Below are 13115 nucleotides of genomic sequence, written 5' to 3' on the forward strand. Positions count from 1 at the left end.
GTGCGTTAGTTGTTAAGATGTGTATGTTCGTGAGTTGTTAAGATGTTGGTTGGCGTGAGTTGTTAAGATGTGCGTATGCGTGAGTTGTTCAGATGTGGAGATGGATGTGCGTTGCTACTATGTGGTTGGGTGTTAGTTGTTAAGATGTGGGTGTGCATTAGTTGTTAAGATGTGGGTGTGCATTAGTTGTTAAGATGTGGATGTGCGTGAGTTGTTAAGATGTGAGTGTGTGTGAATTGTTAAGATGTGGGTGTGCATGAGTTGTTAAAATGTGGGTGAGCGTGAGCTGTTAAGATGTGGGTGAGCGTGAGTTGTTAAGATGTGGGTGTGCGTGAGTTGTTAAGATGTGGGTGAGTGTGAGTTGTTAAGATGTGGGTGTGCATGAGTTGTTAAGATGTGGATGGGCGTGAGTTGTTAAGATGTGGGTGGGTGTATCTGTGAGTTGTCAGGTTCTGTGGAAAGCCAATAAATGTGGAAGATGTTGGTGGACAACATTTTGTGAGCTTGAAATATGGATTAGTTGGCAAATAATTGTTTGGCAAGTGGACACCAATTGGTAGAGTCATTACCATGGACAATGCATCATTAGATGATGACTGACAGTTAACTACCAAACAAATACACTCTGGTTGGTTAGGGCCCTGTTCTGCTCTCGCGTTAGAGGGCGAGAGAGAGATGGTTTAATGTGAGGGTCATCATACCTCCGGCAAGGGGAAGAGGTTGAGAAGGAATCTTTTTCGTGGTAGCCTCAGCTGATGTGGGAATTGAAACCATGCTGTTGATGTTGATTAGACTAGATTCCATACAGTGTTGAAACAGACCTGTCTTTCTGCATTGCAAACCAGCTATCTTAGCTAACTGACCCCCACTCTGCATCATGGTTTGGGGGCTTCTATTGGAATCACAGCTGGATGAACTGTGCTTGGATACCCTTTCACCCCAGGAGGTTTGTGATCATCTGTGCCTCGATGAAGTTCCATCAAACAGCTACAGCGATGGCCTAGTGATATTACCGCTGCGCTGTTAATCTAGAGATCCAGGTAATGTTCTAAGAACCCTGGTTCAAATCCTGCCAATGCAAATGGTGGAATTTGAATTCAATATAAAAAATCTGGAATTGGGTCTAATGATGACCATGAATCCATTGCCAATTGTCAGGAAAATCCCATCTGGTTCATTAATGCCATATAGGGAAGGAAACTGCCATCCTTACCTGGTCTGACTGACATGTGACTTCAGACCCATAGCAACGTGATTGACACTTAAATGCCCTCTGGGCAATTAGGAATGGGCAACATTTGCTGCATGGCCAGCAATGCCCTTATCCTGTGAATGAATAAAGAAGATGAGAGACCTCAGGAGGGGGCTCTACAATTAACCCTTTCCGTCCTGGCACTAAGGAAGGGATGGGTAAAATCTACTGTGCTTTGTGCTCCGAATTGCTGTAAAATTATCCTGACACATGGATGACGGAGGGATTATGTCTGGTGCTGTGATGGGATCACAGAATCATACAATACAGAAAAGGTTCTTCAGCCCATTGAGTCTGGAAACTAAAGTTACACCAGTTCCACTTTCCAGCTTTTTTTGATAGACTTTAAATTTATGACCTAATTATGCAGAAAGAATGGGTCCACTCAGTCTCCGATTTGAGTCATAGAGGTTATCTGATTTATTGTGACACTGTCAAGTGTGTAATAGTGACTCAGTTGTTTTACATCTCTGTCTGTCACATGGTCAAAACTGTACACCAGGAGGTTCTCAGGAGAAATGGAGGGGAAATGTGGTGAGTTATTTTCCAGAATTTACTCTTTGCTTCTTTTCTCTTTTTGTTTGATTGCAGTCTTTGGGATTTGGTCTTCATGGACAGCATGGACACCCTGCCCCATCACGTGTGGCATGAGCCTGGTAAAACGCTCCCGAGTTTGCAAAGAGGTCTTCCCTGGCAATCGTGTGGCTGATTGTGTTGGCAGTAATCAGCAGGAGAGATCCTGTGGTTTTCCGGTGAGAACGCGATTATTTTAATGTTCCACTTGTTCATTCCCAGAGCAAATTCTACCAAATGTGCCCATCATGAGGTTGAGATGGGCATTAGAATGTATTTAGGTGATGCCAATGATAACAGGCAGAAGAGAATGCAGGCATGCTACTGAGCTGTAAGAATTTAATCTATTTTTGGTAATTCTGGTCAGTTTTAAAACATCTTTTCTCTTTATAATTTCTACATGATCTTCCTCTGTATGATGCGTATTCTAGTTATGAAGGTGACAATTCATACAGTCTTCAGCTGCTTTTCCATCACCTCTTTGACATAAGAACCTATTTCTGATTGCAGTCTGACAATCATCAGCCAAATGATATAGTTCTTGATTGAGACTTGCACCACCTCCCAGCACAGGTTATTAATCAGAAACTGGAGTTTCAAATTCAATGCCTGTGAATCAAGAGATGAATTACAGTGCCCCATATTCCACTCCCTCTCTCCCACCTCCGTCCTCCCTATCCTCATTATAATCTCCATCCTCTCTTTTCCTTCCTAATCTCCTCTCCTGGTACCCTGCACCTCCAACTCCCCTCCCCTCCACCCTTCCACCAACCCCTCCTCACTACTTTGCTTCTCTACTCCGCACCTCCCCTTTTCCCTCCCTCCTTCAACATGACCTCCCCCTTTCCCACTACATTCCCTCACATTCCCTCCCCTCTACCCTTCCACCAACCCCTCCTCACTACCTTCCTTCTCTACTCACTTTTCCTCTTCCCACCTTCCTCCATTGTCCTCTCCTCCCCGATACTCCTCCCGCCCTCATTTTCCCTCTCCAATCCCATCCACCCCTTTCCTCTCCCATCTCCTGTCTCTCCCCCCTCACCTACTCCCACCTCCCCCTCAGTGAAGTTTGATGGGTATTTCAGTTCACGCACAGACACTAAAACAAGTATTGACTTTTGATTGGCTGAGACATCAGTTTTCATTTCATTTCAACCAATTAAAAGACAGGATCTAATTATCACAATTTGACTTTCCACTGAAGTCAATGTTGGAAGGGGCATCAAAAACAGGTCCTGAAAGTTTCTCAATGCAATGAAATCATCAATATTTTTAATCAACATTTTACAACACACATCTCGACCCAGACTTCCTGGCCCACAGGTAGGGACATTATCACCACAGGAGCCTCCAGGCAGCAAGATAATAAGCATCTTACAATGTACCACCTGGTTTCCCAGTCCATCATTATGTACAGCATCTTTTATTGGAAAATTATTTTTCAATGGACTTGAATCACGATGTTATGCCTTTTAACAGATTTTCTTAAATTATTGTTTGACATTATTACTTTCAGATTATTTTAAGATTATTATGATGAACCAGAGTTCCTTTACATGAACATTGCAAACTTTTCATTAATAATTGAGAATGATGAGCCTTCTCTATTGAGAGACACAGGATGAATTCCCTTTTGTTGGGGAGTCATTGGAAGTAAGGCATTAACGTTTCAGAAAGCAATCCTTTCAAGTAAACATTTATAAACAACAAAATCTGTCAGAATGCTCTATTTAGGATTCTGCTATATTAAAATCCACAGAACACAACGATTACACAGGCTGCCTGACAACTCTGAGAGTTTTTGCTCAGATTTGTAAACATTGCAGCATCTACCTGTCCATTACTAAAGCCATTGATGCCAATGAGATTGTACCAGAGTTGGTAAAAGTTCCTGCCATTCCTGTTTCCCTGGATCTGAACACCCACCTGGTGAGGCTAGATGCCACGTGCCATTGTGCAGAGCTCCCACTAGACAGGAGCATGTTACATCAACAAGGAGTTCCAGGTGAGAGGAAAGACCCCGAAAGGTTAAAGGAAAAGCAAATGCCAGTCTCCTTACACGGGGTAGAGAGGGAATTGGATGAGACTTTGAAGGAGCCTGTGATCTGCAATGTGCCGAGGACTTTGCTTCCAGGAGGGCAGTTGTACCGGTTGTGGCAATGTTTAAATTAGTTCCCACAAGTTAAGTACTGGATGTGGGTAACGTGGGATTGAAAGATTCAACAGATATTTGCAGTTCCTGACAGCACAATAATTACAGTCACTGGCACTTCAGTACCTGGGCTAGAATTGAAAAGTTTAATTGCAAACAGTAGCAAATTTCTATCAGCAAGTCATGCTGCCTTCTTCGGCCCTAATTAAGTTGGAATTTGTGATCTTTATACTCTCAGGCCACATTCCTCCATATGATGATGGAATCTTGAGCATGTCTATTAAAGGTACACTGACAGCCTGATCATGATACATAACTCTCTACATCACAGGATGCTGATGGACAGGCAGTGTACATTCTGGGTGTAGGTATGGGCACTGTACCATCAATAATTTTGTGGGCCCACCAGCTCCAAATGGTGCAGGCACCCATCCACTGCCTTCACCAACTTGGGCAGGTCAGCCCTGGAGAGCATGAGTAACGTGACTCTGATCTGAATGTCCTGGTTACTCTTTGTGGATGGTTAGGGCTCATGGTCTTCCTTTGCCATTATGTGGAGATTAATGTTTGCTCATTTGTTTCTTTTCATGCAGGTTGATTACTGCAAATATCTACCTCAATCTCCAGACTCTATCATGACAGGAAGGTGGATCTAATAGTGTGAGCCACATTGAGGTGTTCTTCCCCCAGTATTTCACATACCTCAAATATGCAGCACTGTGCTGGCATCAGTACACACTTACTGGGCTGGCCTTTTTGTATATGCTTGTATTCTTGTTTATATGTTAAATGCTCTCAGTTTTAAACTGATATTGCACCTTGAAGTATACAGACGTCTGTATACATATTCTGTTTCTCATGATCATTGAATAAAGAAGTGAAGAGTGGAAGCAATGTCTTTCTGTGGTAACTCGGAAATAGGGGTCAACCCAAGGGCAGGCATGAGCAAAAAGTAGACTCCTGTCTCCCTGAGGAGACTGGTTTTGCCTCTTACTCTGTAACATTGACATAAAAGCTAATATTACAGAAGTGAAATATCAACCACTGTCAGCATCTTTATGATTTATCTCAAACTTTGAAGTCATGTTTTCTTGATAAAATCTGAGCTTGTTCTGTTGATCACCTTTCATTCTGTCTTCCTTACATTTTAGTCTCTCCTACCTATTCCAGCACTTTTTATTTTCTGGTCATTTTAAATGTTGTAATCATTTTGTTCATCTTTCTCTCCCTGCCTCCTGCCTTGCTTGTTTTGAGCCAGTTTAAAAGGAGCTTTAGCCATTGACTAAACGTCAGTCTTGACTGGGAAGTTATGCTGGGAAGCATTACCACAGATTTTTCCTGCTATTGAGTGAGAGTGATCTCATTGAAACATACGGTTCTTAGAAAATTTAAAAGGATGGATGAGGAAAGGTGTTTTTCTTGGCTCGAACATCTAGAACATGGGGTCACAGGGTCAGAATAAAGGGTCTTCCATTTGGGAGTGAATTGAAGAAAAATATCATTGTTTGGTTCTAAAGAAGAGTCACTGGACCCAAAACGTTAACTCAGCTTTCTCTCCATAGATGCTGACAGACCTGCTGAGTTTTCTTAGCAATTTCTGTTTTTGTTTCTGATTTCCAGCAGTTCTTTGTTTTTCTTTTTGTTTAGAGAGCTGTGCATCTTTGAATTTTCACCAAGGGTTGTGAATGTTCAGTTATTGCGTAAATTCAAGACAGAGATTGATAATTGTTTAGAAATAAAGGACATCGAAGGGATGTGAGAATTGGGTAAAAAGCAGATTTGAGATTTCATAAAATCAGCCATGACACTGAAGACAAAGATAGATTTTTGAACAGTAAAGGAATTAAGGGTCACAGTGAACAGATGGGTAACCGTGGAGCTGAGTCCATGAAGAGGTCAGCCATGATCTTATTGAATGGGGGAGCAGGCTCAATGGGCCAGTTGGCCTCCTCCTGCTCCTAGCTCTTATACATTATTGGCAGCCTGGAAAGAGGTAAAAACATAAACATTGAGGATAATACTGATCCTGAGTATCTCTGGAAATATCATTGAACTGAACATATTCAGGGTTTTGTACAGGAAAAGCTGCAGCTCATTCCGTCTTTGCTACTGGATGGTAATTGCCTGAGGAGCTGTATCATACTGAAATGTAGGATTGCGGGATAGTGTTTCCATTGGTGTCACAGTCTCGATAATTACACCTTTCACTCAATGTTTCAGGCAGCTGGTGCCTCTTCTTCATCGTTTTTCACCTCCCTCAGTTGGTGATGAATGTAATTCACATTGTACTGTATACTCAGAATAACCTTCCAATAAAATCCTTGCCTTACTGAGGACTCCCTGCTTCAATAAGCATTGATTACTGGGTGCTCTCCAGTGCTGTCTTGTACTGTAACCTACTCTGCGCTGTCCTCATCCTTCATAGATGGCATCTTTAGCTTCTTACACCCGAATGTGATGGTGGGGGTAATGAATCAGCATGATTTACAAATCAAGCAATACATTCTGAGTTTGATATGACTTCTTCAGAACTGGAAGAGATCAGAAAATGGTATTTTTAATACTGTTGACAGAAGGGAAGGAGGAGTGAGTGGAACAGATTGTGAGGAATAATTCTGTTTCTCTCTCCCCACAGATATTGTCAGATCTACAGAGTTTCTCAAGCACTGTGTTTATTTCACATTTCCAACATCTGCAGTATTTTGCTTTTATTCACAGTAGTACTGTCTGCTTTCCCTGAACAGGGTCAATAGAAAGGAACTGTTTCACTTAATCGAACGGTCAAGAAAAAGGGGCACATTTTAAAAGTGAAAGGCAAGAGGTTTAGAGTGGAATGGAGGACAAATGATTCACTCAAAGGCTGGTGGGGTCTGGAATGCATGGCCTGGGAGAGTTAAGGCAGGTAATATCACAATCTTGAAAACGTACTTAGATAGGCAGTTGAAGTCTCATAACTTTCAAGGCTGTGGTCCTGATGTGTGAAAGTGGGACTAGTGAAGACGATAGTGCATTTTCAGACTCGATAGGCTGAAGGGCCTGTTCTGTACTGTATGATTCTATGAACTAAATACAATTGACTTACAGTCTCTGCAATTGGTGCAAACACCCTTTGTGCACATTAACACACGGAATACACTTTCTGTAGAATTCAGTCATCAAGAAAAATACTGCATTGTAATCCTTACCTTGCTATCTCAGCTCCCCATTCCTTTTGTTTTATGCTTTCTTTATAATCTAGAAATTACTCTAATTGGGAAAAGTCCTACTGTATGGAAGCAGGCCATTTGGCCCATCAAGTCCACAATGACCCTCCAAAGAGGATCCCACCCAGACCCTATCCCTAAAATCCCACCTTTCCCAAGGTCAATCCACCTAACCTGTACATCCCTGTACACTACAGGGCAATTTAGCATGGCCAATCCACTTGACCTGCATATCTTTGGACAATTGGAGGAGACTCATGCAGACACAGGGAAAATGTACAAACTCTACCCAGACAATTACTCGAGGCTGGAAAAGAACCCAGGTCCCTGGCGCTGTGAGGCAGCAGTGCTAACCACTGAGCCACTGTGCCGCCCAATATCCTGTAAAACCGCAACATGTCCCAACTCCTATACTTAAGGGATATAGGGTTAATGTGGGAATGTAACGCTGAGATAAATGATTAGCTATGATGGAGAATGGTGGCGGATCAAGGATTGAATAGCCTATCACTGCTCCTATTCTGAAGGAGTATTGTATCAAATTGGGAGTGCTCACAATTACAACTTTATGAAGAACAAAATTCTTCGCTATGGCATTTTCAAACATTAACAATAAAGAGATAAAAAATGGATTAAAAAATATTATTTGCCAGAGCCTTGATTCGACAGAAAAATAATGCAGAGTTTATACTAGATTAGAGACCATTTGAACCTAACACATGATTGTCTCAAAGTGGAGAAAAAAATTGATAAAATTCTAGATAATTTTAAGGATATAGAGAAAATATATAAAAACGGTCCAACACTGTTAAATTAAATGAACTTTATCATTTCCAAAGTACAGGTTATTGCATCTTCAAATTAATGATTTGCTGATTTAATTCATTTTTAAGATGTCAAGATTACCAGGGCAAAAGACTGATAAACAAGGGATAATGGCAGACAGAAATCTCATCATGTCACAGTAATCACATTTCATTATTTACTATTTATATACATTTATCAAATGCTTCCTTGACATGTCAAAGGATTCAGATCAAAGGCTCTGGATATTTGGCATCATGTGTATGTTCTATGTTCATATACATGTAACTGCTTCCTGAACAATATGATGCTGGGGCCAGTTTACATGGTGTATGCGACCCAGTAAATAACATTGACAGCCGCAAAAGCAGCTGGAAAGACGGCCCTTGCATAAATGTCAATGGTGTCGGAATCAATAGGTTTGAATACAGACTTCAGACTAAGTTTATTGCTGGACTTTGAGTTGTGTTTATTTGCCCTTGTCTTTCCATTTTTAATTTCATCTCCATGAAGAATCCTATGAGCCCGGTGCAGTCTGTTGGACATGAGCAATTCCTGGTTCACCCCAGCCGCTGACAAGGAGAACAGAACTATCGCATCCTTTCCATTTCTCTTAATTGCCTGGAATAAAGACAAAGTCAGGAGATATAAATACTACAAGCTGGAATTCGGCCAATACACAAAGATAATAACTTTATCAAACATATCAGCAACCTCTGTTATAGAAAGGATACTATTAAGCTAGAGAGGGTTCAGCAAATACTTATCACGATGTTGCCAGGACTGGAGGGTTTCAATGATAAAGACAGACTGGATAGGCTGGGGCTTTTTCACTGGAGCATAGGAGTGATCTTATAGAGGTTTATAAAATCATGAGGGATATAGATAAGGCATCTTTCCACCAGGGTGGGAGAAGTTCAAGACTAGGGGGCATAATTTTTAAGGTAAGAGGAGAAAGATTTAAAAAAAAGACAAGGACTAAATGTTTTACAGAGAGTGGTTTGTTTATGGAATCAACTTCCACAGGAAGTCACAGATGTGGTACAGTTACAATGGTTAAAGGACATTTGGATAAGTACACAAATAAGAAATGTTTGGAGGGATATGGGCCAGGAGCAGGCAGGTGGGACTAGTTTAGTTTGGGTACATGATCAGTATGGACTGGTTGGACCAAAGGGTCTGTTTCCATGCTGTATAACTCTACGACTATGACTGTATAAATGGTCAAGCCTCCCGGTGACACAGACATTGTTCAATGTCTTGTGCAACCTGATTCACAACGACAGGTTTCTTTCCTATTGCTTATAAGATTGGCTTGTGCTTTTTGAGGATTGTAACAACTTTGTTCAGCAACCCCAATATAAACAAGGAAAATTCAGCAAGGGTTTCTACTCTGGAACATTCTGCCACATCCTCTCTATTAATGTTCTGTGTGAGAACACCAGGTGATGATGTGACCAAGTCTGGTTGTGATACCTCCCAGTCCTCACAAAGACCAGTCAACTGAGGAAAGCCATGTGCGGCAGAGGTAATATGAGGCTTCAGGGTAAAAAGAGAGAAACAATATATTTTATCTAACTCAAGGTTTGATTTCAGACTCCAACCAATTAAAATTGATCCATACCCATGTAAATTCATCATGATCTCAGCCTAAAATGCATATTTCCTCTTTAAATTAATTGAGTGCTGTGTTACATGACTCACCTCCACACATGATTTATTGGCCTTAATTTTTGCACGTTGCTTTCTCATGTAGTCTGCATTAAAATGTGCAAAGGCATATTCAACAAGAGCAGCAAAAACAAAGACATAACAGATCCAGAAATATACATCCAGTGCTTTGATGGCAGATGCTCTGGGGAGAGATTTCCTTGCACTGATCATCAATGTTGTCATGGTCAACACTGTTGTAATACCTGGAACAAATATGTTAAAATAAATCAGCCTTTTGAAGTAATGGGATATGCTTCTGATTCATGGTTCTTGAACTTACTAGAGCTCAATCTATGATTTTTCATTTCGGTGGTGACAGCTTTTCAATGTTTGTGCATTGTGGGTGCCAGATTCACCCCACACAATCACATTTTTAATCAACAACTCACACCATCACCATCTCCCAATCAGTCATAGGAGAAAATATCTGTAAATTTTTTTCCCCTCAATCCAAAAGGTAAACTGAGCAGATCTCTAGAGTGTCCATGCTACAATTTCTATTTAATTGTAAATTGGATGATAAGTAACATTCCTACCTCATAACTTTGCCAAACAGGTGAGTGATGGGAATGTCGGGCTCTCAGTCCCTCTTCAGGATTTGTAGCTCAGTCCAGTGATTAAGCATACTCTATGTCAAATCCCTGACACTTATTTAGAGCCCTTTGTGCAAGGAATGCTTGAGCATATTCCTATGCATAGGATATATAGAAAAGTTATATTCCATATGGAAATGATCTACCCCTCTGGCTTCCTTAGAATGATTTTTCCATGTAGGCAATTCAGGAGCCACCATGTTGAATATAGTTCTTTAAATTATTCTGCCTTTCAGTTTGACTTAACATCCCATTCAAGAAGACATTCCATCTCTTTATTTAAATTGGTTTTAATTGGCACAGCGTTAACTACTTTAATGCTCATAGAAACCTGACAGTGTGGAAACAGGCCATATTCACCACGATGAAGGAAATTAAATCCCTTCTAATCTTAAATCTCAATTGTCTCAATTTAAATCAAAATTACTTCATAAAATGAGAGTCAGTGCAAAAATTCAGCTTCAAATTTTCTTCTACCACCAAAATACAATGATGCAGGTGATATTATTTGATCTTGTAGAGAGATTCCCCACACAGTTGTACCCCAGCTTAACACAATCTAGTTTGATGACATTTTGTACTTCCACACACTCACTCCTTTCAAGGTAAATAAATTCAACTGATGATTCGACTGAAGGTCAGATGTAATCTTCTTGTGATTTGGGAGCAAGCTCAAAGAGCCATACATCCTCTTCCTGTTCCCATTTCTTATTTCTTAAGCTGAATAAGATTTTGCATTACCATCTTAGTTCTTAACGATGTGACTTTTTTTAGGAAATGCAGTCTATGAACTTTTAGACTGTTGGGCTGCTTCTGTGATGGAGCACTTGCAACAAGGAACAGCCCTTAGAAGGAGCACACGCAAAGATAAAGAAAGAACGCATTTAAAACAGCATGTTTCATGAGCCCAAGATCTCTTTGTTTTTAAAGTGTAATTGCTATGGCAACAAAAGGCAAAATGGAAGTCAACAGCACACAATGGGCTCCCTTAAACATGACATGAATGTCAAGTTTCTTTTGTCACCTATTAAGGGAACGCATTGCTCTGTTTCACAAAGGATCATTGAATTTTTAATGTTCCTAGAAAGGGAAGATTCAGGTTTGGTTCAAACAGCTTGTAAAGAAGGTACCTCCAAAGTGCTGCACTGTCTCAGTGCTGTACTATTGCATTAGAAAAGGATTATTCCTAATATTATTGTAAAAGTATTATTGTGCTTTTCAAAGACTTACATAGACCTTTTGGATAGAAACAGTTTGCAGGGATAGCGGGAAAATACAGGAGATTGACACGAGGTAATAGAACCGGTACAGGCATGACGGGGTGAATGGCCCCCTTTTGTGCCATAACAATCTCTGATTCTGTGATATGTACAAACATGATTCAAACAACAAAGAAATTAACAGAAGAGAATAAGACTAAAAGTAAACTATTAGCTGTTTTGGAAGCCAAAGCAAAGCTGATGCATATTCATCAGTATAGTCACCTAAGGAAACACGTGCAGGTACTGCAGACTGACTGATCCAGAACGATACCCAAGACATTGCCACCAACAAGATAGAAGGCATGTACGACTGAATGATATAAACCCCCCTATTCCTCCGTAACTGGAAATGAAGACTTAACCGTGGAAATTGACCTGCTGGAAGAACAACAAAGATTAATCTTAGAAAAGTGGAGAAAGATTTATTGTCCACAGTCTGCAAAAGCTTGTTATTGAAACAGACACAACCCAGCTACTTGGTGTCCACTTTCTTGTCTCCTTTTGGGAAGATGTTGGCTCCTTCTCCAGTCCAGCTCCACGGGCATTGAGCAACTTCAAGTGCCACATCTGATTAACATTGCTTCGTGCTTAAATGTCATAAATATGATTAAAGGTTTAGGGTAGCATGGTGGATTAGCACTGCTGCCTCACAGTGCCAGGAACCTGGGTTCAATTCCCACCTCATCTATGTTGAGTTTGCACATTCTCCCCATGTCTGCATGGGCTTCCTCTGGGTGCTCCAGTTTCCTCCCACAATCCAAAGATGTGCAGGTCAGGTGAATTGGTCATTGCTAAATTGCCCATAGTGATAGGTGCATTGGTCATGGGTAAATATAGGGTAGGGGAATGGGTCTGGGTGGGTTACTCTTCAGACGGTTGGTGTGGACTTGTTGGGCTGAAGGGCCTGTTTCCATACTGTAGGGAATCTAATCTAATTTGTGATTTATATATACAAATTTATTTTTTGAGTTTGAATTTCAAACTAGTGGCATATATATGTTGATTTGTTTTTGTAAAGGGAATTAAAATTAATTAGGTCAGTCTTTCTGGAACTGTGACTTAAAACCAGAATGTCTTAGACAGCAGATGACTGCAAGGCCTCCTGCAATGTTAATGGAAATTTGTTTAGATGGTAGGGTTTTATGACTGGAGAGTGCAAACATTAAGCCATTAGCTGTAATAGGATCTAGGATAAACAAGCTTTTTTTTCCCAAATTTAGTTCAAAAACTTTAGGGGTTCAATTGAAAGGAGACCTGACTGAGATAGAAAGCAAACTACTATCTCTCTTAGAAAAGAAAAAAAATTAGATTAGTTAAGGCAATAAGTTATCTCCAAGAACTCATTTTTGGAAACTTCCAGATCAGGATTGGTTGATTAGAAAACTGCATTGGTTATTCAAAGCAGAGAAAGTATATACTCTCAGTTGTAAGCTTATTCATTAAAAATACATCATTCCTTACATGTCAGGAATTGAGAAGAAGCAGTTAAATTAAACCAACAGATTTAATAGGGAACAAGAATTTCTCAGGATTTTGTTTAACTGTAAAGTAATGACGCGGCAG

At 40.5% G+C, this 13115-nt stretch overlaps 2 protein-coding genes across 3 annotated transcripts in view; one reads left to right on the forward strand and one right to left on the reverse strand.

Annotated features, from left to right (window-relative positions):
* LOC148139743 (uncharacterized) overlaps positions 1 to 4867 on the forward strand; it is a 40609-nt gene extending 35742 nt beyond the window's left edge. Inside the window, exons 10-11 of the mRNA XM_087980173.1 lie at positions 1844 to 2004; positions 4571 to 4867. Coding sequence (XP_087836299.1) covers positions 1844 to 2004; positions 4571 to 4633 — 224 coding nt within the window. The 3' untranslated portion in view covers positions 4634 to 4867. The remainder of the gene's footprint in view (positions 1 to 1843; positions 2005 to 4570) is intronic.
* Positions 4868 to 7940: 3073 nt separating this feature from the next.
* gabrd (gamma-aminobutyric acid type A receptor subunit delta) overlaps positions 7941 to 13115 on the reverse strand; it is a 52547-nt gene continuing 47372 nt past the window's right edge. For both annotated transcript variants that reach the window (XM_043676313.2, XM_043676315.2), the window contains exons 7-9: positions 11775 to 11930; positions 9689 to 9900; positions 7941 to 8605 (exon numbers count right to left, since the gene is read on the reverse strand). In XM_043676313.2, the coding sequence (XP_043532248.2) occupies positions 8306 to 8605; positions 9689 to 9900; positions 11775 to 11930 (668 nt within the window). In that variant the 3' untranslated portion in view covers positions 7941 to 8305. The remainder of the gene's footprint in view (positions 8606 to 9688; positions 9901 to 11774; positions 11931 to 13115) is intronic.

The sequence above is a fragment of the Chiloscyllium plagiosum genome, unplaced genomic scaffold (assembly GCF_037043375.1).
Source record: "Chiloscyllium plagiosum isolate Xiang-an unplaced genomic scaffold, Cpla_swu_hap1 HiC_scaffold_37, whole genome shotgun sequence".
In the NCBI taxonomy this organism is placed as follows: domain Eukaryota; kingdom Metazoa; phylum Chordata; class Chondrichthyes; order Orectolobiformes; family Hemiscylliidae; genus Chiloscyllium; species Chiloscyllium plagiosum.